At 37.2% G+C, this 24,094-nt stretch overlaps 1 protein-coding gene across 2 annotated transcripts in view; it reads left to right on the top strand.

Annotated features, from left to right (window-relative positions):
* The window catches only part of fmn2a (formin 2a), an 80,049-nt gene that overhangs the window by 49,404 nt on the left and 6,551 nt on the right, over window positions 1–24,094 (top strand). Inside the window, exons 8-14 of one of the 2 annotated variants that reach the window (XM_001333025.9) lie at window positions 3,086–3,147; window positions 7,017–7,108; window positions 9,366–9,495; window positions 9,613–9,759; window positions 12,608–12,667; window positions 13,266–13,386; window positions 20,288–20,380. In XM_001333025.9, the coding sequence (XP_001333061.5) occupies window positions 3,086–3,147; window positions 7,017–7,108; window positions 9,366–9,495; window positions 9,613–9,759; window positions 12,608–12,667; window positions 13,266–13,386; window positions 20,288–20,380 (705 nt within the window). The remainder of the gene's footprint in view (window positions 1–3,085; window positions 3,148–7,016; window positions 7,109–9,365; window positions 9,496–9,612; window positions 9,760–12,607; window positions 12,668–13,265; window positions 13,387–20,287; window positions 20,381–24,094) is intronic. The other variant, XM_021467387.3, reaches the window with a different exon arrangement.

Here is a 24,094-nt window from a genome sequence, read left to right as displayed (position 1 = left end):
TCTAAAAGATTTATACTCAAACCATGTTTTCTCAATATTAAATCAAGACCTTCAGCAACAGCGTTTCGGGAGAATCTTTGGACATGGAGAAACAGATTCTCTGCTCTTTGAGGGCTTTGTGTGAATTACACTGTTGTTGTTTGTGTGTGAGCTGATTGGTCCGTAGATCTGCTGAATATTATTGTCAGGTTGATGACAGGTTCAATTGCCAAGTCATAGACTGTGCCTGTTTCTCCGTCTGTCATGTGGTTCTTCTCCTCCTCATCTTTTCTTTTGTTCTTATTTGATATCTTTCTCCCATAACAGGAGTAATGCTTTGCTGTCTGTCTCCATTTTATGTCTGAGCGTTGCCCAGATATGGATGTTTTTGTTTTTCTTTCTTGTGTGGTTTCTGAAACGCGCCAATGATCAATTTCTCTATTCCCCAAATGACTGAACACACAAAAAAGTAAGCCCATAATAGCTCTATTTAGCGCAGAAAGAAAGTGTTCAGTGCAGCCAGCTCAATAACGATCCTGCTAGAGATTCGAATGGTCTTATTATGTAAAAACAGCACTGGAAAGTAAATGTTTGGGGCTGGGTAAATAACGTTTTGATTGTTACATTATATAACAGACTAAGTTAAAGAGAGGATTTTGGATTTCAGCTTGTTTGCTTATTTTGTGCCGCATTTATTTTATTTATTTATTTATTTTTTATTATCCCATCACTGGGAAACATCCATACATACTCATTCACACACTACGGACAATTTAGCTGTTTCCTTATTGTTCTGTTTTTAAATAAAATGATTACTTCAGCATTCAAACTGAAACAGAGATGCCCAAACTAGGGCCCGCAGGCCAAAGTTGACTCATGGTAAAGTTTGATTTGGCCCGCCATCAGATCTGACAAGAGAGGGACAATGATGGGGTTGGTGTGAGAATGTCAGTTTAACTTTAATGTAACCCTTTATTTGTTTGTTTGTTTTAATGCTAAAAGCTCTAAAATTAAATGTTTTAATTAAATGGTGTAAATTGATCAGATTTTGTTTAAATGTACATACTGCCACCTGACAATGCAGAGAATTTGGTGAACAAATCAGGTCAAAGGCAGATTCAGCTTGAATTGTGTATTCAGCATTAAACGCCACTGTGTTATAAATGTGATTGCTTATGTTTTTATTGCAATAATTTTTTACTGAATGTATTGTTGTAATTTATTAAAATATCAACTGCATTAGATAATACAATTTAAAGTAATGTTTTCCATTTATTTTAAAATATTCTATAATAAGTTAGAAAATTACCCATGCCAAATTTAATGTAATAGTTTGGTATATTTACGTTTGGCCCACAGCTCTCAATGATATTTGGTTTTTGGCCCTTCATACAAAAAAGTTTTTTCTGAAAACTAAACGTGATTGAGGGCGGTGGGCCGAATGTAATTTAAGGTATTTAAAAATAACTCTTTAAAAATACTTTAATCATATTAAAAGTTATATATTTTAAGAAAAAAATGTATAAATAACTTGTTACAATAAGAAAATAAACAAACAAAGTAATAACACAATGGTGTTCAATGCCAAGTTGTTTAAATAGCAAATCCAATTGCGCCACTTTGTGGACTCATAGGTGTTTATGTCTAGATAAGAGGCGTGTCTAGATAAGAGGCATTGTTGGTGTGTTGCTATTTTGAGGAACTAAAATAGACTGTGAAATAGACCAACTGAGAGCCGGCACAGCACAGTCCAGCACAGAGCGCGTTAGTTGTGTGCCTCACTTACACATTGCTTAATACACACAGGATGTACAGCAATATGCAAATATCTTTACAAATAAAAAAGAATTAAAGGAATTAAGTATTACTAAAGTTATTATTTACTACATTAATATTTATTGTTATTGTTATTACTAATTTTCTTATAATTATTATTAATACTAATTTTATTTATTATTCTACAACCACTGCTTTCATTTATTCTTCATCTCGGGGGGAGGGGGGGTGCTTTTTCAGTTTATTCATAATAATTTGCTTTTGTATAATGTTATTATTAGTAGTAGTAGTATTTATTATAAGCATAGTTATATTTGTTTCATTAAAAACAAGCTTAGATTTGTCTACCTGTCAGGTTTTGGACCATATGGGGCATGTGTATTTGGATATAACTCAGATATTTTTACAACACTTCATTATTATTGTTCATTCATTCCTTTGCTGGAAATTAGAACTGAATTTAGAAATAGTTTTGAAACTAATCTTTGCGCGTAATAAACAAAATAATTATGTAGGCTAACGGATGTCTGTGCGTACAACACATTTCCTTATCCACAAAAGAGAGTGAAAGTGAAAGTAAAGAATGAGGAGGCTAATTCTCTTATTCTCTCATTCTCTTATGGTCTCTTTAGCTGTTTTCTCGCTAGTGAGGCGTTCAGTTTTTACACTTACAAAGTCCACCATGTAAATAGCAAAAGCGACATGGCTTGACGCAACTGACTCAGAAAGGGAATGGGAGATGAGACTCTGATTGGTTTATTCTCAAAACACACATATAACTCATTAAGAGAACAAGCTCAACCCTGTTAGACCATGCACCTCTGCATACTTTTATTTTTTCGTTTTTAAAATAGCAAAAGTGTATTCGGACACATCCTTAATGCTTTTGCAACCTGCGCTTTGCACGTTGCAACTAGATTGTTAAAATAGAGCCCTACATGTCTGTCCCTGTGCTGTTTATCCGATGCAGCCGAGGCGGAGCTTGAGACACACTCTGACAGGCACGTGGGAACGGTGGGCGGGGAGAAGTAGCATTAAAGGCACAGGCAACAAAAACAGCTACAATGTGATCAAAGCAGAAAATTCTAATGCTCTGAAAGGTATAATAAATAATCTGATGGGTGTTTTGAGCTGAATCTTTACAGCCACACTCTGGAGACACAAAAATTCTTAAATCTTAAAAAAAAAGGGTCAAATAAGTGCACTTTAATGTTTATAGTTTTTCTTAGAATCAGTAAACGAAAAACTTTATCTAAGAAATCATTAGCATAAATCTAAATACTGCTCAGTCAGTGATTGATTCTCTCATTATTTTTCTTCTTTTCTTCAGCCATCTTGAAGATGGACTGCACAGTGGTGGATCTGGAGACGCTCCAGGCTCTGTATGAAAACGTAAGTGCATGACATGACAAGACATGACAGTCCACATAAGCATCCATGACGAATCCTGGTAAACCTTATGAAGTATGAATTCCATAAGCGATCATTTACATCATTAAACCCTTCAAGTTCTGGACGGGATTTACCCTGGAGCTCTGCCTCCCCTCCGTCCTCTCCAAAAGAGAGCCTCGGAAATGTGTGTTAAATACCAAAACAAACACGCAGGCCACAAACGCCGCTGGAATGAGTCAGGTTTACCATGGAGCCAGGCTGCGTGTCACTGTCTGAGGGAAACAGACAGACGCGCAGACATGAAACTGACGACAGACGGGAAGACAAATGGAGAGGATGAGGTTTCCCTCCTCAAACTAAGAGTTCAAAACCCAAGGGGATAAAAAGAAGGATTTGTAGCTTATGCAACTTATTGGCAAATGCAGTTACGTCAGTTTGACATGGCGACATAAATCAAACCTCTTTCTTGGAAGATCCGCGAATCAAAACCGATTGCTAAAATGACGATTTTCTTCACTTCTTTAAGTGCTGATGAGTTTGCACAACATTGATGACCGTTAGCACTGCATCAACAGTCATAAATCTTGCTGTCAACGCAAGAGGTCCATTTTCTGTATGTGAGCAAGTCTGCATGTCATCATGACGAGATAAAGACAGGCCGTCATATCCACAAATCAATTTCTCTCTTACACACGTCTGATTACTACTTTAACACTCTTCGTGCTGTAAGTTTGGCCAGTAATTTTGCTCAAATTATTATGTTTAATAGCCGATATTTATATGTCGAAAACATTACAAATTGTTTAGGATTTTTTTATTTATTTGGTCAAAAAATGCAATGAAAATATGAATAGTGGGATTTACTAATTCAGTAAAAAGTAAATAAAATAAATTACATTTTACTATTTTCACTTATTTCTTACAATTTTGATAATTTATTTATTTCTTATTCAAATCAGAATTTGAAGCATCATTACTCTTTCAGAAAGGTCCTTCAGTTATTTTGTTTTTCTTTAAGAAATACATGATTATTTAAGGACAAAATAAATTGATCAAAATTAACTACCGATTTTTGTAAAGTCTTTTATTCGTTTTACTTTGGTTTAGTCCCTGATTTATCAGGGTTTACAGCACCAAAGTGGAATGAACCACCAACTACTCTGGCTTTACGCAGCTTTTGTAAACTTACAAATAAATTGCATTATTTTAAACTTTTAAAATTTAGGACTTGAGACTTGCTTGACAAATATCAAAAAAGACTTGGTTTGACTGTCATGACTTGGAGTTGAGTGACTCAAAATAACTTGTTAAATACATAACCGTTTGTTACAGTGCATCCTGAAAGTATTCATAGCGTTTCACTTTTTCCACTTCACCTTATCACCAAGCTAATACCATCCCTACAGTGAAGCATAGTGGTGGCAGCATCATGTTGTGATGATGTTTTTCAGCAGCAGGAACTGGAAGACTAGTCAGGATAGAGGAAAAGATTAATTCAGCAATGCACATCCTGAATGAAAACCTGCTTCAGAGTGCTCTTGACCTCAGACTGGGGTGACGGTTTATGTTCCAGCAGGATAATGACCCAAAGCACACCTCCAAAATATCAATGGAGTGGATTCACAACAACTCGGTCACTGTCCTTGAGTGGCCAAGCCAGAGCCCAGACCTAAATCCTATTGAACATCTCTGGAGAGATCTGAAAATGGCTTTACACCGATGCTTCCCATCCAACCTGATAAAGCTTGAGAGGTACTGCAAAGAGGAATGGGCAAAAATTCTCGAAGACAGGTTTGCCAAGTTTGTGGCATCATATTCAGGAAGGATTGAGGCTGTAATTGCTGCCAAAAGTGCATCAACAAAGTATTGAGCAATGGCTGTGAATACTTATGTACATGTGATTTTTCAGGTTTTTTTTACTTTTAATAAATTTGAAACGATTTCAACAAATCTTTTTTCACATTGTCATTGTGGGGTATAGTGTGTAGAATTTTAAGGAAATAAATGAATTTAATACATTTTGGAATAAGGCTTTAACATTAAAAAAATGTGGAAAAAGTGAAGCGCTATAAATACTTTCTGGATGCATATATTATGCATTTAAAAAAAAAAAAGTTTTAAGTCCCGCATGTGCTGTATTATCAGATCATCGGTTCTCAGATCCATCCAAAAGATAAAAGCACTGCAACTGATACCTGACTCAAGCTGATGATTTTTTTAAGTAGATTAGTTCATTAGATTCATTAGAATGATTCATTTGCACCCCGCCAAAGATAATTAGATTCATGTTTAAAGATTACAAGCAAAATGACGCTAAGAAAAGATCAGCAATTCAATTGCCACTACTTCTAATTTCATTTAACACTTCAACACCACAGCAAAAATTATAAGTTACAAAGTTAGTTCTGCTGTTTTCAGCTTACTTCTTCGCTTATCAAAGTTTATACTTGTATATAAAAAAATTGCAAAAGTTCGAAAAATCTACAAAATATTGATTGACCTGAAAGTGACTTAGACCAAGCTACGACTTGACTTGAAGTAAGCAGTGACTTGACCTAACTTGACTTGCTTCTGACAAAATTTGACTTGAATTGCTTGAGACTTGAAGGTTATGACTCAAGACTTGCTCGTGGCTTTTAGATGTGTGCCTTACTCCCACCTCTGGTAAAAAGTGATTATTTACTTTGCTTAAAAGTGAGTAAACCACTTAAAAAAACGACAAGATAATTTTCAATTGTAACTTCAAACTGTTGACTAAACTTAGTTTTTATAATTGTATATTAATTATAATTATGCACAATGCTCATTCAATTTATAAATGTTACACAATAAGTTTATTCACTTTTTTAAGCAGTCAACTAAATGCTTTTTACAATGTGTTGATTTAAAGAATCCTAATAAATAAAACTTTTCAGGATTTCCACAAAAATTATGTACAGCAACACAAATAAATATAACATTGATTATAATACTATGATTAATATACCACATTTAATAATTAAGCACCAATGGTAATTGACCATTCCTTGATCATCAATTGGTAATAGATCTGCAAATTTGCAAATTTGAATGATTTCTGAAGAACCATTGAGTGTCATTCACCTGTGTGTGTCACATCACATCAGTGCAGAGTTAAAAGTAGTTCCAGCTGTGTGTGTAATGGAGCTGAAAAACTTCTGTGGAATCAACACAAACAATTTTGTAACTGTATTTATTTGTGTATGGGCTCTAATAATATGTCCTGTATTCATGCTGTTCGTTAGTGCCTTCAACCACATGCATCTGCCCAGGCACAACCACAACAATGTTCTTCCGCTAAACACATTTTTAAGTTTTATTTTTTACCACTAGATGGCTGTACGTAACGCTAATGAATTAACAATGTATGTGCCTGGAACTATGTGCATGTGTAGTACGTTTCTGTTGAAAACTATCTTTCCTTCCATCCCTCTGTTTTTCCTCCAACCCACCCACCCGTTCCGCTGTAGCTCGAGGCGCTGTTGTTGAGTTTAAATGTTGAGGTTGTTTCTCTTTAGTGTGCGAGACTCCACGCTGTCTCTGACTCCTTCAACCAAAACCACAGAACACCCCCTCATACACAGAGAGAGAGAAAGAGAGAGAGGGAGAGTATATCCCATCTTTTTTTTACTTGTTCTCTCTTTTCTCTTTTTTGGTGTTGTCTTACTCCAGGATCACACTTTGTTTGCTGGCTGCACACTCATTGTTATCCCTCATTAGAGTTTATATCACTGTTGGATGGTTATAAAATGTTTTATAACAAGCTTTTCAACAAGTTTTTTTGGCCAACATGAATCACACTTTCCCTTTATTCAGTGTTCTTTTCTTCTGTTCCTCTGTCAACATCACAGAGAGCTCAGAAAGAGGAGATGGACCAGATCGAGAAACATGTCAAGTCTTCCAAAGACAAAGAAAAACCAAAACCACTGGACAAGCCTGAACAGTATCTATCTATCTATCTATCTATCTATCTATCTATCTATCTATCTATCTATCTATCTATCTATCTATCTATCTATCTATCTATCTATCTATCTATCTATCTATCTATCTATCTATCTATCTATCTATCTATCTATCTATCTATCTATCTATATATCTATCTGTCTGTCTGTCTGTCTGTCTGTCTGTCTGTCTGTCTATCTATCGTCTGTCTGTCTGTCTGCCTGCCTGCCTGTCTGTCTGTCTGTCTGTCTGTCTGTCTGTCTGTCTGTCTGTCTGTCTGTCTGTCTATTTATCTATCTTTCATCTATCTGTCTATCGTCTGTCTATCGTCTGTCTGTCTGTCTGTCTGTCTGTCTATCTATCTATCTATATTTATCTATCTTTCATCTATCTGTCTATGATCTGTCTGTCTGTCTGTCTGTCTGTCTGTCTGCCAAATGCAGTGAAAATGTGAAATACATATTCAGTGTCTTATACTCAGATACCTCACTAAATGCAGTGATGTCTAACTTTGCTGTAGTTTTCAAATGGCTGTGCAAATAGTATAAAGTGCTGTCTTTAGCATTTTCAGGAAGTGTCACCAACATCTAACTTTTTTTGCATTAAAAAAATGTCCAGAGTAAACTGTCATAATGAAAACATGACAAAGCCATTTGAATATTCTGTTCATAAACTATGGTGTCAGGACTTTTCGTTTTGATGATACTGACACTTTGATTGACATGAATACTTGCTTTTGAGAAATGGACTATCCATTTTGAGCATGTGATGCACTTTTGCAGGTTATCATCTAGGTTTTGCAGTTTGTACTAATTGTTTTGATAAATGCATTAACTGTTGCGCAGAAATGCACTGGTGTTGTGAGAAATGCACCAAAGTGACTGAAAAAAACTGTAATTGTTGCAAATTTATTAAAAGTGAAAAGCTGAAAAATCACATGTACATAAGTATTCACAGCCTTTGCTCAATACTTTGTTGATGCACCTTTGGCAGCAATTACAGCCTCATGTCTTTTAAATATGATGCCACAAGCCTGGCATGCCTGTCTTTGGGAATTTTTGCCCATTCCTCTTTGCAGAACCTCTCAAGCTCTATCAGGTTGGATGGGAAGTGACAGTGTACAGCCATTTTCAGATCTCTCCAGAGATGTTCAATAGGATTTAGGTATGGGCTCTGGCTTGGCCACTCAAGGACATTCATTGAGTTATTGCAAAGCCACCCCATTGATATTTTGTCACTGTGCTTTGGGTTATTGTCCTGTTGGAAGATGAATCAGGTTTTCATTCAGGATGTCTCTGTACATTGCTGCATTTATCTTTCCTTCTATCCTGACTAGTCTTTTAGTTCCTGCTGCTGAAAAAATCCCCACAGCATGATGCTGCCACCACCATGCTTCACTGGATGGTATTGGCCTGGTGATGAGTGGTGCCTGGTTTTCTCCAAACGTAAAGCCTGGCATTCACTTCAAATAGTTAAATTTTAGTCTCATCAGACCAAAGAATTTAGTTTCTCATGGTCTGAGAGTCCTTCAGATGTCTTTTGACAAATTCCAGGCAGGGAGTGGCTTCTATCTGGCCACTCTACCATACAGGACTGATTGGTGAATTGCTGCACAGGTGGTTGTCTTTCTTTAAGGTTCTCTTCTCTTCACAGAAGAACGCTGGAGCTCAGACAGAGTGACCATTGGGTTTTTGATCACCTCCTTAATTGAGGCCCTTCTCCCCCTGAACACTCAGCTTAGATGGCCGGCCAGCTCTAGGAAGAGTTCTAGTAGTTCCAAACATCTTCCACTTACAGATGAAGGAGGCCACTGTGCTCATTGAAACTTTCAGCCAAAATCTTTCTGTAACCTTCCCCAGCTTTGTGCCTCGAGACAATTCTGTCTCGGAGGTCTAAAGACAATTCCTTTTTCTTCATGCTTGGTTTGTGCTTTGACATGCACTATCAACCCTGAGACCTTATATAGACAGGTGTATGCCTTTTCAAATCATGTCTAATCAGCTGAATTTACCACAGGTGAACTTAAATTAAGCTGCTGAAACATCTCAAGAATGATCAGTGGAAACAGAATTTACAAGAGCTCAATTTAGAGCTTCACTGCTAAGGCTGTGAATACTTATGTACATGTGATTTTTCAGGTTTTTTATTTTTAATAAATTTGCAACAATTTCTCTTTTTTTTCTAGTCTATTTGTTGTCTTATTCTCTGCTTCTCACTCATTTCACTCTCTCTGTTTGTGTGTGTCTCTCCATCAGGTTTCTGCTGCAGTTGTCAGAGGTTCCTCAGTTCTCAGAGCGGGTTTTTTGTATTCTCTTCCAGTCCACCTTCACAGAGTGTGTTACATCAGTTCAGCGCAAGCTAGAAACCCTTGGGAGAGTCTGTACGGTGAGAAGCACACCAGACAGATCACTTTACCGTTGTCATATTTCAAGTTCAAAGTTCATCTTGAAAGCAGTGTAGAAAACATCTCACTCCTGAGATCTCCATCTTCCTGTTTTACAGGCTCTACAATCAGGCCAAGCTGTCCTGCAGATCCTAGGTTTGGTTCTAGCTTTTGGGAACATCATGAATGGGGGCAACCGGAGCAGAGGACAGGCAGACGGATTTTCTCTTGACATCTTGCCCAAATTAAAAGATGTCAAGAGCAGTGTAAGTGAAAACCAGATCCATAACATTAGTTTAAAGTTACAGTTCATCAATGAATGAAAATTTTGTCATAACTCATCCACCCTCATGCTGTTCTCAACCTTCTGTCAGACACAAAACAATGTTTCTGTCTGTCTTGTCCATACGATTCAAGTCAGTGGAGTCTCAAACAACATTACACCTATTTTCTGAGCAACATTTATAATCATCCTAAGTAGATAATGTCAAACAATAGAAAGCATCAGTTGCTAGAACTCTGTCCAGGACCAGTGCAAGGGTGCACATACAGTAACACCTACTTTGAAAAAATTGACTTCCTGTCAGTTTTCAAATTGATTCTAGAAATTCTCATGCTACCTTATAAGGCTTTTAATACCTTACAACCCTGCATTTGCTTTACACTCATCTAATGTTGGTCTTTTAAATGTTAATTGTCCTACAAACTGCTTTAAAATGTGCATTTTTTGTTTTATGTTTGACTTAATCTCAACCAAAACATGAAGAGAGGGTTGGACAGCCAGTAGCGTTTTGCTTTATGTTGAGCTCATCAGATGTGAAGCGTTTTGAAGGGGGCGGAGCATGTCAGATAAAAATGTTAATCATCCACACATCATCCATATTTCTTTCATATTAAACTACCTACAATATTGGAGAAGCGGCAGTTGCAGGATAATCTGAAATTCACAAATCTTTCATGCAGAGAAATCTCCTCAGGTCTTTGAATAATTATGCATTCAGACCTTTTTATCCAAACACATCTTTATAGAGGTTGACGTTGTTGTTGCAGATGAAATATAACATGGAAAACACAATGTAATTGTCATACAAACATCTTTACCGAAGCCTCTCTACTTGACGGTTGGTCTCGCGCATCTACCATGTTTGTTGTTTATTTACACTTTTCACCCACGTTTGTAGCTCTGATCAAATTCACGTCCAACACGCAATGTATTGTGGGCAATATTAGCGGTTAGAGTATGGACGATTCTACACTTTGAATTTTTACCATAAGTAGTAAACCATCCGGGAACCTTTGGCGTACTCTTTTCAACAAACTATGATTTGGGACATACTAATTTTCAAATACTATTTAGGATAGATAGTATGCGAATTGGGAGGCAGCACATCTCTATGGGTGATTGGGCCTTCTCTTCATTGGCACCTAATTAGTGGAATTCTCTGCCCTTTGAAATTAGGAAATCAGAATCCCTGAGTTACTTTTTTATAGTAGTTTTATGTGATATTTTAATGTGATTTTTAATATCATTATGTTTTTTATTATCTTGGATTTGCTTTTTTTTTGTCTAGTCTGTGGCCTCCGCAGTGATATTTTAAGTATATTTAACCTGTATGCTTATATGCATGTAAAACGCTTTGAGATGCTATTTTTGCAGGCGCTATATAAAATAAAATAAAATGTATTATTATTATTATTATTATTATTATTATTATTATTACTATTATTATTATTATTATAAGAAGAAGAAGTAGAACAACAAAAACAACAACAACAACAACAATTTTTTATATTAAACCTGTTTGCCGCTCAGTAGGAGATGCACTACCCACTTGTTCCTGGAATGACATGAGGATGAGTAAACAAATGTCAGAACTTTAATTCTAGCTGAACAATGTTTAAATAAGCGTTTTGTTGGCTTTGCAGATTAGGGTTGGGTTGATAGACGATACCATCGTCCATCGCCGACAGCTGATTGTCATTACAATGCTGAGCTGGCATTGCAATCCTCTGCCCTGCCCCCGTCGCAAACCAAAAAATACACACTTAGGCCCTGTTTACAGTAACGTCTTAGTTTTAAAATGGCATTTTAGAATGAAAACGATCCACATCCACACTTGCTTTTCATCTAGCATTTCTGCATAGCCCTCCGTTCACACTATACTGCTGAAAACGCACATCACGTGACCACACACACACATACAGAGACATAGACATACACACTTTCATGCACTGGTCTGAGTTCCAGGCATTCAGCGGGTGATTTGAGCACTAAACCCCAGAGAGCAGTGCACAGTTTATCAAGGATGTACCGCTGGATTGCATCTCACTATAGTTGTTAAACGTGATATTTAATTAATCTTGTCTCTATCCAACAACTCTTCGGTCTTTTGAATCCATCAGGCAACTTGCTTCAATCATTCGCTTTCACACTGTACTTAGTATTTTTAGCTATAACCTCAGATACTGTTGGTTGGTTCCTGTTGGTTGTTCACCTTTTTTCCTACAAAGTTTGTTAACGCCATTATAGCAACACAGATTACTCTGCCTGTTCATGCCAGAGTCCTGCGGAGAAAGTGGTTGACAGGTAGTAATATGTGTGTAACTTAGCCTATCTTTATTTATGATTTAATTATGGGTAAAACAAAGACCATGCGGGTCAGGTAATTGAAACGGTTAGATTCAAATAAAAAATTTGTTATGAAATAATTATTTATTCATAAACAATTAATTCACCGCCACCTACGACGATGATGCCATCGTCCATCACGACGTTTCACATTGGACATGCCAAATTGGTCGACATCGCCCAACCCTATTGCAGATCCCCCAGCTAGACCAGCACATGGAAACTGCATGTGCAATTGTTTGGTCTCCATTAATTAGGTCATAAATAGACCATTCTAGTATCACTCTGAGCTGTCCATACAGCATTATGCCAAAGAAGTAGCCTATATTCACATCTTATGCGGTCTGTGAATGCACACATGTGAATAGGAAAAAAGCCAGCAGGTTTTTGAGCTAAATTAGTGTATACAATAGCAAAACATGAAAAATGATTATTCTCCTGTGTTTATTTCCATCTCTCATCTCCTCCTCCTCTCACTCCATCAGGATAATTCTCAGAGCCTCCTGTCCTACATAGTTGCTTACTATCTGCGACACTTTGATGAGGTAGGTTTAGCCAACTGTTTATTTCATTGGCTCGACTAACAGACCCCCAGGTCCCTTAAATAACCCATAATGGGAGACAAAAAATGTGGCTTTGTTTTTGGTTTCATCACTTTGATTTGCCTTGCTTTCCCTTCACCATATAGACAAATGGCTGCTGTGTATGAGCAGAGCCCTCTGATTGCTCGATGCCCTTTTTGGACGCAGATTAAAAGGCTGTATTATAAATACCGTCAACAGTGGGTCCAGATGTTGTGATTATGAGGCCGTGTCCAAATTGATAAAATATGATCCACAGGTTGTCGAAGTGCTTCTAGCTTTGGGCAAATAATAAGGAGAGAGCATGTGTTTGTGTGTGTTTGTGTGTGTATGCATGCGAGCAGCTCTCTGACAGACGGAACGATATTGAGATTGATTTGTTGTGTTTGATGTTTTTGATTGTTTCTGGAATTATAATGATCTTTGCACATTGATCCATTTGAACAGAATTCACATTTAAATCAAATCATCAATTGCCATAGATATGATCTCATAAACACAACATTCTTTGTTTTATTTCCTGTATGATTGCGGTTCAGACTTTCCACTGTTTGTGTGTCAGGATGCAGGTAAAGAAACGTGCACGTATCCACTTCCAGAACCTCAGGATCTATTTCAGGCATCGCAGATGAAGTTTGAAGATTTTCAACGTGACCTCCGCAAGCTACGGAAAGATCTAAATGGTGAGATGGAGCCCCCAGCTGGCTGCCACAATGATCAATATTGCAAATGTGGTTTGTTAAATGCCCCAGCATGTAAATAAATGAGAGAGAGGGTCATTTTCAGCACTTTTCCTAGCAGGCTTACCTGTTACTACAGGCCTCAAGCACTTAACTCTTGCTTTCTGCAGGTGAATAGTCTCTTTATGTATACAGTACTGTTACAGAAAAACACATTTATTTGTGTTATCAATGTTGCTGTGCCTAACATTTTGTGTAAACTGTTGTTTCAGAACTCTGGTGAATATAAAGTTTAAAACAAATGTAAGAACAGATTTTATTTATCTGTCACTGTTTAAAGATGCTGCATGTAATTTTTTCACTCTTCTAACGCATAAAAATACCATAATATGTTTGCAGATATAAAAAAAAAACATGCTAAGTGAACTATTGTTTATCTGAAAAACAATGGTGAAATGAGATATTCTGCTTTGAAAATGTGTGTTACGTGCAGGAACATCTGTCTTTGTTTTGCTCACATGGTGGAAAACCATGTATTTCATTCATTAAGTCAAAAAAGCTCTCAAGGTATGCATCCTCAACCGAAATGTGACCACAGGTGGACAGTAGCAGCCTCCAAAATGAGACGCAGATTCAGAGTTCCACATGAGATTATTAATTAGAAAAAAATATACATATTACAAACGTAAACATTAGGTGAGCAGGTTAAATTTTAACCTCATGTCTTAACAACACTCTATGTGACCAAATTTGCACTGATAACCAATTTGGCTGTTTGCACCAGATGAAACATGACAGAAATTTCAATAAAGCCATTCAGAAGCACATAATAGTACACACTTACTGCACTCCAAGGAAACTGTAAATTTGATCATCTAAATAATATATAATAAACCTCTTTAACATTAATAAATGAACATGCTGAATCATTGATATGTGTTGGCTTGCACTGGGTCACCGTTATAAAATTCAGTTTCAAACGGTTTATTTTATTTTTAAGATCGACTGCTGCTTTCAGTGTATGGCAATAAATGTCATGTAAAATGGCATTCAAACTCACATAATTAGCATTTACTTGAGGCAAGGCAAGGCAAACTTTATTTATAGAGCACAATTTTACACAACCGTAGTTAATCCAAAGAGCTTTACAATAAAATAAACTAGACAATAAAATTAAAAGGAAATATATATGTATGAAAGTAATACTAATATAGAAATAAAAAACATGCATGTGTCACTCAAAGGCAAGAGAGTAAAAATAAGTCTTTAAGTTAGATTAAAAAGCATCCAATGAAGAAGAAATCTTGATGTTTAGAGGGAGACTGTTCCAGAGCCTTGGGGCCGCAACACAGAAAGCTCTATCACCTTTTGATTTGCAGCGAGCCCGAGGGACAGAAATAGAAGCAAGAAATAGAATGCAAGAAATAGAAGTCGACGGACGGACGGACGGACGGACGGACGGACGGACGGACGGACGGACGGACGGACGGACGGACGGACGGACGGACAGATAGATAGATAGATAGATATAAGATATTTTTGAAGATTGAAGTTGTTGAGTCAAGAAAATAAATTGTTTACACAAAAATATTCATGACATGACAGACATGACAACATTGATAATACAAAAGTGTTTCTTAACAAATCAATATGTAATGACTTAAATAAATGTTTTGAAAAATGTAACAAAAACATGTTTTTGAAAAATTTAATAATATACTGTAATATTACATTACAATAAAAAAAATCTAAACATGCAAATTATTATTTAGTTGCAATCAAAATTATTAAACCAAATTTTTTATTAATTTTTTCAATATTTTGCAAGTGATGTTTAACAGAGGAAGGAAATTTTCACAGTGTGTATGATATCATATTTTCTTCTGGAGAAAGTCTTATTTGTTTTATTTCGGCTAGAATAAAAGCAGTTAAAAAAATTTAAAACCATTTTAAGGTCAAAATTATTAGCCCCTTTAGCCTTTATTTTATTCAATAGTCTACAGAACAAACCATCTTTATACAATAACTTACCTAATTTCACTAACTTGCTTAGTTAACCTAATTAACCTAGTTAAGCCTTTAAATGTCACTTTAAGCTGTATAGAAGTGTCTTAAAAATACCTAGTTAAATATTATTTACTGTCATCATGACAAAGATAAAGTCATTCAGTTATTATAAATGAGTTATTAAAAGTATCATGATTAGAAATGTGTAAAAAAAAATCTCTGTTAAGCAGAAATTGGGGAAAAAATAAACAGGGGGTAATAAATCAGGGTGTTAATAATTCTGATTGCAACTGTATATTGGTGAAATTTAAATTAATTTGATTGTTTAGAGTTTTATATATCTGTTAGAGATTCTTATTTCATCTTAAATCCTATAAAAATGTTGGTGTACGATTTTCTGAAGGTCAGCATCAGCTTTCATGTAAGGTTATTTTTTCAAGAAATGAGCAGGCAGGTACAGGGCTTAAACTGCCTCTTAAGCAGCGTCTGCTTTGCTCCCTGACCAGTAAAGCAATTTATCAGGCTCTTCAGGAGGTTAGTGAGATTGGTTCGGCTTTGTGCCACAAGTCAAAGGTTGCACGACCCAGCTTAAGTGCACGGCAGAGTGTGAATGAGGTGTAAGAATCCGATTACATGCTCAAAGCTGAGTTTAAATCCCTGCAAACATTTTCATTGCCAACACAAAACACACGCATACACACTCGCACAGATGTGGAAATACTCACATTCCACTGTCGGCATGTTTGGCTTGTTTAGCTCCTTGAAAAAACACTTGTGGATGTTGATGTGGTCAAATTAGAACACTGCCCTACATCAAAAACACATTTACCATCAATCATTTATCCAGAGTGAGATTGTCTGCCACACAAAAATAATAACCTCCAAGCCTTTTTAGTTGCACTCGAAGCAGTCAAACATATCAGATGGATTGGCTTATGGAAATTTCGATTAAAGGATGGTCCGTTTGATGCATTGCTATGCAGCCTATTAGCTTCTCCCATGCTGTTAGTCATATTTGTGCTTGCCTCAGCTCGAATCCCTAGTCGCCGATTTGCATTGTTAATCTTTCAAAAGCTAATTAGTTAGGCCCACTATACATGTGTTTGATAAATCGAAAATGTACTTTTCCAGAGCTTGTATGCTTAGCGAAATCGTTTTGGCATACACCTGCGGAACAGATCAAGCCTACGTTTGTTTAACGCAGGCAAATATTTCTCCTCTGGCAATGTTCGGCGCTTCTCTGAATCCTCCACAGTTCATGTCCCTAAAATCTCCCCATGGCCCAATAAGCATGGCTTCTTTCTGAAGCCAGTTTCATACAATAAATGGATCATCGCTACATTAACAGGCTAAGCTAAGTGCTAAAGCAGATGTGCGACACTGACAGCTGGAAGGGGCACAGAGTTATGCAGGTCCTCGCTTTCACAAAGCTCTTGATCCAGCTGGCAGGCACATTAGGTTGACTGTGTTTGCATTGCGCTGATTGGCATGTGAGGCTGTGATCCATCACCAGCTGTAGTGATGGAGTGTGACACACAGGTGTAGAGTCAACAGAAGAGAATGAAAGGTTCATGAAATGGGATTCATTAGCATCTGTGCAGGTCAGAGATAGCACATCCTTCTGAATACTGATATGTCTGTGAAATGCAGACGGGGAAGCTCTAACAGCACTCTTAAATATACAGGTTCCTATTTTCATTGATGTTCCCATAAACTTTGTTCTACAAACATTTCTATTACATGTCATTAGACTCTAAGGCCCAATCCAAATTCTATACCCCTACCCCTTCTCCTTGGCCCCTGAAACAGAGTGTGAAGGGTAAGGGTTTTTCGAAATGTACCCCTAAGAAATGGAACACCACTACAACACCTGCACATGTCATCATACGTTTTTGCAATTCTTGCTTCATATGAGATTGACGATGCTGACTGCTGTAGTTATGAATGTATTAAAACATAAGCTAGTATATTGTAAAAATTTGTAATAATTACAAAATCTCCTTACTTCTATGTGCAGTCATGCTGCTGTTGTAGCTGGTATATTCTAGGAAATTTTCTTACCCTTTGGTTTCAAGTGTCATCCTAAAATATCTCAGTTTCATGGGGTTCTAGCCCTTCCTTTTAGTCCTATGCCTAAAACCAAAGAGAATTTGGGCACCCCTTCATGTGAATGCACAAAACGAGGGGTAAGGGGTAGAATTGGGGTTGGGGCTATAACTCTAATAAGACTCTTTGGAACCTTTATTTTTAAGAGTGAAGCTTCTTTCATTTACAGAAAAATAATGTGAGCGTCAGATGATTCATATTTTAAAACTACTATGTGTTATGTAATGCATTTGACCATTTTATGTCAAAAAGAAGTGATCACACAAATAGTTTTTAATTCACATGTACGTGTTGCAAAAAACATCTATTCCATGTGTGTTTTACATGTAATTTTAACATTCATGGTGTTTCTGTAGGAGCTGCTAATAAATGTCTATGGTGGTAGTGGGAAGGCAAGAAATGGAAATCATTGTTTTTTTCTATACAAACTTACTGTAAGTGCATCATTTTACAATGCATAAAATAATATAGAGAGACAGGGACAGCTGAAAAAAAGGTATCAGTTTTTGGCTGAAAGAGAAACAGAGTTTGAAAATGAGACAATGTATTCATAAACTAAAAATATGGCTTTACTTGTAAATGTGATCTGTTAAGTGTCATACAGTGAGTAAACAGTCTTGCTGAAAAAGAAAGTTACCATTCTTTATTGTGGAAAAAGATTCTGTAGATGAATCCTAAAACGTCCACACTAAGAAAAAACATGTTTTATTTTCACAGAAAGGTTATTTGAGGAGTTAAAATTGGCCCTTCTATTGCATCACTGAAAACTTCACTTTTGGAACCATAAAGACAACAAGAACAGACTGATTGGGGCCAGTTTTACAGCGAGAACACACTTGAATTTGACTGATTGCACAGATTTACAGCTCTTGCATTAATCATACCAGAATAAAGATGACTTTTTTTTACTTTATCTTATAAATTTATGTTTATTGGAATTGATGGTTCCATAAACAACCTTTGGCATATGTGGAAACTTTCTGTTCCACAAAAAGTTACTTAAAATGGAAAGAGACTCTTAAGATTAATAAAACGTTCTGCAGTTAAATAAAAATATGTTTGTTTTATTAAACATAACATTTACAGTTTTTTAGTGACCCAAATAAACGATTCTCTATGAACGCATACTTCAAGAGTTCACACTTAGGGTGTTTTCACACCTGCCTTATTTAGTTTGGTTGAATTTCACTAGAGTTCATTTTCCCTCTTGGTGTGGTTCATTTGGGCAGGTGTGAAAGTAGCAATCGCACTCGAGTGAGTATCAAAAACGGACCAAAAAAGCATAACAAGACTATGTATCCTCGGTATGCTTTCAACTAAACTCTGGAGTGGTTCATTTGTGGTGAGAACATGATCTGAACTAGAACAGATTCAACTGCAAAAAAGTCTGCACCTTTTTGGACTAATCCAGCTGCCGTAGTCCGATGCAATGTGCATTATGTGGAGGAAAAATATTTCTTGACAGCACTTTACCAACAATTTTAAACAGAGAGAGAGGGAAAACATTACCTGATGGATCATTTGTAATATTTCCGGAAGATGACTATGTCGCAGTTTTGCTAAATTAATTCACGCTTCCTCCTGAAGTGACTTGCGATGCGCTTTCACCATTTGCAATGCATTAAACCATTGTTTTACAGCTGCAGCTGTGCTTCAGTATCAAAATGTTTGTCTAAAGGGATGTATACAAACTATATAGTATACTATGACCAGGGATATAATAAGCCAGCGCAGTAGACTCTCCATAGGCAAAAGCAACATTTTGTGTCTGCCGGTTTGTTTACTTACAGGAAGTCCATTGGCATTTCACCACACATTAATACTGACCAATCGAAAAGCAGTTAATGATATACGTTCAATAACATCTGGCCAATGAGTAATGTGGATTTTATCACATGACTGCATTTTGGTTCTTTTCAACTAGTTCGGACTGAAGCAATCAGTGTGGTGTGAAAAGGACCCAAAGACAACAGAAAATGCTACATTTGTATTGTATCATTTGTTGCCCTTGGTCCGAACCAAATGAACCGAACAACAGATGTGAAAGCACCTTTAGATATTGTTTGATAATATTAGCATGCTATCCCGGGAGAGAACCCTGAGCTCAGAGATAATTGAGCCCAGGGCTCCTGTCTGGTCAGTGAGTATGTAAGGGGTACGAGATTAGATATTTCTTGAGAGCTCCCCCTGGCAAAGGGGGAGATGGGGTGGAAGGGGGGATTCTTCAAAAAAGATAAGGGAGTAATACTAAACAGGCTATTTATAATAAATTTGGATTAATCCGGTTATTTTACTAATGATTGGGAGACCAACCGCGATTAATCATATCACATGCTCCATGAAATTACATTGTGAAACTTCACTTTGAGAGCCATTAATTTAAAGAATGCCACAGAGGTCATAATAATCTTTTAAAAATTATTATTATTAGATAGGCTAGTTTTCCCAGAGAAGGGTTGCGGCTGGAAGGGCATCCGCTGCGTAAAACATGTAAGATGAGTTGACGGTTCATTCCGCTGTGGCGACCCCAGATTAATAAAGGGACTAAGCCGAAAAGAAAATTGATGAAAATTAATGAATGATTGAGATTGGCTAGCACCACCGCTTCTTTACAATGACCTGAAGTTATTTCTAAAGATATTTCTAAAAATGCTTTATGTTGAGTTTGTTAAATACAAAACGCATAAATAGAAATTATGTTGTATTTTGTATGGTTGAAATAAACAGCTCTTCAGCTCCTTTAAATATTTTTCCTTTTTCATCTGTGTTCCTGTTCTGTTCTGTTTTACAGCCTGTTCAGCAGAAAGAGAAAAGGTGTGTAATATCTCATCTGATGAGCACCTGCAGCCCTTTAAGGACAAAATGGATGATTTTCTAACTAAAGGTAAAAGAAAGAGAAAAAGCCCAGATATATATATATAAACTAGAGTTCATATAAATATATATATATACTGTATATATATATATATATATATATATATATATATATATATATATATATATATATATATATATATATATATATATATATATATATATATATATATATATATATATACACACAAACACATACATACATATTTTATTTTAATTTGTTTTTCCTTTTTTTATTGCTGAAAGGTTATCATTTACGGATGTTCCTCTGATATTTTTTTGACATTAGGAAAATTGGTCCCACTTTATATTAAGTGGCCTTAACTAATATGTACTTACAAAGGAATTAATAGTTTGCTACAAAGTACTTATTGTGTAAATACATGTATTTACTGTGTACTTATGCTTGATTAAATACATGTATCTAATTACATCTGTAATTAACCTTTGTAATTACATTTTTAAATACACTATTGACCATCCCTTACACCTTAACCTACCCTTATACCTACCCATGCCACCAAACCTGTCCATAACCCAACCTCTATTCCAACTCAAAAGCCCCACAAGTGTTCTCAAATACATTATAAACACAGTAAGTACATTGTATGTATTTTTTATGTAAGTACATAGTAGTTAGGGACACTTAATATAAAGTGGGACCGGAAAATTTCTCCCTGTGGCATATTATGGCTTTTAAAAAAAATAGATAGAAGAAGAATATTAGCAGCACTCAGATATTAGCAACATACACTCTCTGGCCACTGGTACACCTTACTAGTAGCGGGGTGGACCCCCTTTTGCCTTCGGAACTGCCTCAATCCTTCGTGGCATAGATTCAACAAGGTACTGGAAATATTCCTCAGAGATTTTGGTCCATATTGACATGAGAGCATCACATAGTTGCTGCAGATTTGTTGGCTGCACATCCATGGTGCGAATGTACCGTTCCACCACATCCCAAAAATGCTCTACTGGATTGATATCTGGTGACTGTGGAGGCCATTTGAGGACAGTAAACTCATCGTCATGTTCAACAAACCAGTCTGAGATGATTTGCACTTTATGACATGGCACGTTATCCTGCTGGAAGTAGCCAACAGAAGATGGGAACTCTGTGGTCATAAATGGATGGACATGGTCAGCAACAATACTCAGGTTAGCTAACGGGCCCAAAGTGTGCCAGGAACATATCCCACGCACCATTAGACCACCATTACCAGCCTGAACCGTTGATACAAGGCAGGATAGATCCATGCTTTCATGTTGTTGATGCCAAATTCTGACCCTACCATCTGAATGTCACAGCAGAAATCAATACTCATTAGACTCTTCTATTGTCTAATTTTGGTGAGCCTGTGCGAATTGTAGCCCCAGTTTCCTGTTCTTAGCTGACTGGAGTGGCACCTGCTGTGGTCTTCTGCTGCTGTAGCCCATCTGCCTCAAGTTTAGACGTGTTGTGCATTTAGAGATGCTCTTCTGCATACCTCGGTTGTATCAAGTGGTTATCAGCAGTTTCTGGAATGCCAACAACCATGCCACATTCAATGTCACTTAAATCACCTTTCTTCCCCATTCTGATGCTTGGCTTGAACTGCAGCAGATCGTCTTGACCATGTCTACATGCCTAAATGCATTGCGTTGCTGCCCTGTGATTGGCTGATTAGAAATTTTTGTAAACTAGCAGTTGAACAGGGGTACCTATTAAACTGTACTTAATAAAGGGGCTGGTAAGTCTAATTCTTTATTTTGTTTAATAATCAGAAAACAGAGCACTATTAAAATCCAAAGTTCTCTTTTTTAGCTTTTAAATTGCTTTTATTTTTCATGCCAATGTATTTTCCAGCATAACCACCTAATAATTCTAAAAGGAATAATTATTTTCAAATATAGCTTTATTCAGGCCAAATAAATAAAACGACATCACCCCTTCATCCCAACATGTTTTAATAAAGTGGAGCCATCCAAGTGTTCCTTTACATGCATCACATTGGGAATTAATTAAAGTCTGACTAATTTGGGATGGATGTACAGGGACCCTGTGTGAGATGAGAGATGAGGTGCTGAGAAATAAATGTGACAGAGCCCACAATGATTCTGGGAAATACATCCAACCTGACCTGGTCTCGATCGCTTTACATTATTTGTATAAAGCTAGCGACATGAAAAGTGAGAGTCCTTAATTCCATTACTTTCACTAATTTTACCTACGCTCCACCCCGGCGCGTTAATCGAATTTCAGTGTTTTCTTTCTCTGATGAAGTGGAGCTGAACGATCCGGTGATTGTCTTTTCTTATAGCTGCTCTCAATCTTGTTTATTTGCCTTCTCTGTTCTCCATCTCTGCTTCGATCCATCTCTGTTTGATACGGTTTCTGTCCTCTTGTTTATTTCCTCTAAATGTGTCTGACTCAACTGGCCTGATCTGTCTGTGGCACTGAAGACTGTTCCTGTCAGCACTTTATTTTCCTCCACATTTCGCTGGCCTCTTTTCGTCTTTCGCACTCCAATCATCTTCAGTCGCCATGCCGTAACCTCCTTTTTCCATCGCTCAACTTGGAGCGTCTCTGCATAGCTGTCTCTCTATTTTTCATTCTCTGCTTCACGACAGGCTTTAGCGAATGCTGAATGTGTTGCTGTCTCTCTTTCTTTGTATTCAAATTGGTCTCGGTAACAAAAGCCACATGTGCTATGGCGGCAGGGGCAGCAGGGTGGGGTCTTCACTGAACGTCTCTACTGCTTTGATCTAGAGACTCGTGGGTCTCCTTCATGAGCTCTTAGATGGGTGACATGACCACGGAAAGACCCCCTTCAACACTGCCTGCAGTTAGAGAATGGAGATTGGAGAAAAAAAAGACCCCAGCCTTATTTTGTGTTATTTGTATGATTTTGAAACTCCAGGAGAGTAACAGTCTCTGGCTCCAGCGCTTCAACCACTACTGTTTATTTTTCAGAGCATGAAATTAACTACAGAAAGGAGGAGAGGAGGAAAATGGAGTGAGGCGGGCGTGCGGATGTGTGTGAGAGAAGGTCTCTGTGCTGTTTGGTCTACGCTTGCTCTGCTGATATAATTCTTAATGCTGTGCCATTTACACTAGCCTGCATGGTCACTGAAAAGTAATGTGATAATCAGTTTACCATGGTAACAGGTACAGAAGATGGGGTAAACTCTAGAAGAGCTTCAGATGAGCCATTGTAGTGCAAACAGTACGGTGGCGAAACATTGGCACAATTGTAATGTCAGATGGTTAAACCAAGTAACCACCAAGATGTTCTTGTGGTTGTCAGAGTGTTGCTATGTGGTTGCTAGGGTATTCTGCCTGGTTGTTATGGCAGTATCATTTGGTTGCTATACGGCCTTTTTTTGGCCACTGAAGCCAAGCAGGGCTGAGTCTGGTCAGTAACTGGATGGGAGACCACATGGGAAAACTAGGTTGCTGTTGGAAGTGGTTTTAGTGAGGCCAGCAGGGGGCGCTTAACCTAAGGTTTGTGTGAGTCCTAATACCCCAATATAGTGAAGGGGACACTGTACTGTCAATGAGACAATGAGCGCCGTCTTTCGGAGGAGACTGTAAATCGAAGTGGACTGGCCACATGGAGAACTGGGAGATTTCTAAACATAGGGGTTTTCCAGTGGCCTGACGGTCAATTTGGCCTGCCGCCTGCAACGCTAACCCAATTCCCTCCTTCTTCACTTACCAATAGCACCCCCCAGCCCCTGTTTT

The sequence above is a fragment of the Danio rerio genome, chromosome 17 (assembly GCF_049306965.1).
Source record: "Danio rerio strain Tuebingen ecotype United States chromosome 17, GRCz12tu, whole genome shotgun sequence".
Lineage (NCBI taxonomy): Eukaryota > Metazoa > Chordata > Actinopteri > Cypriniformes > Danionidae > Danio > Danio rerio.
The sequence above is the reverse complement of the archived record's forward strand: the minus strand, read 5'-3'. Positions and strand labels throughout refer to the sequence as shown.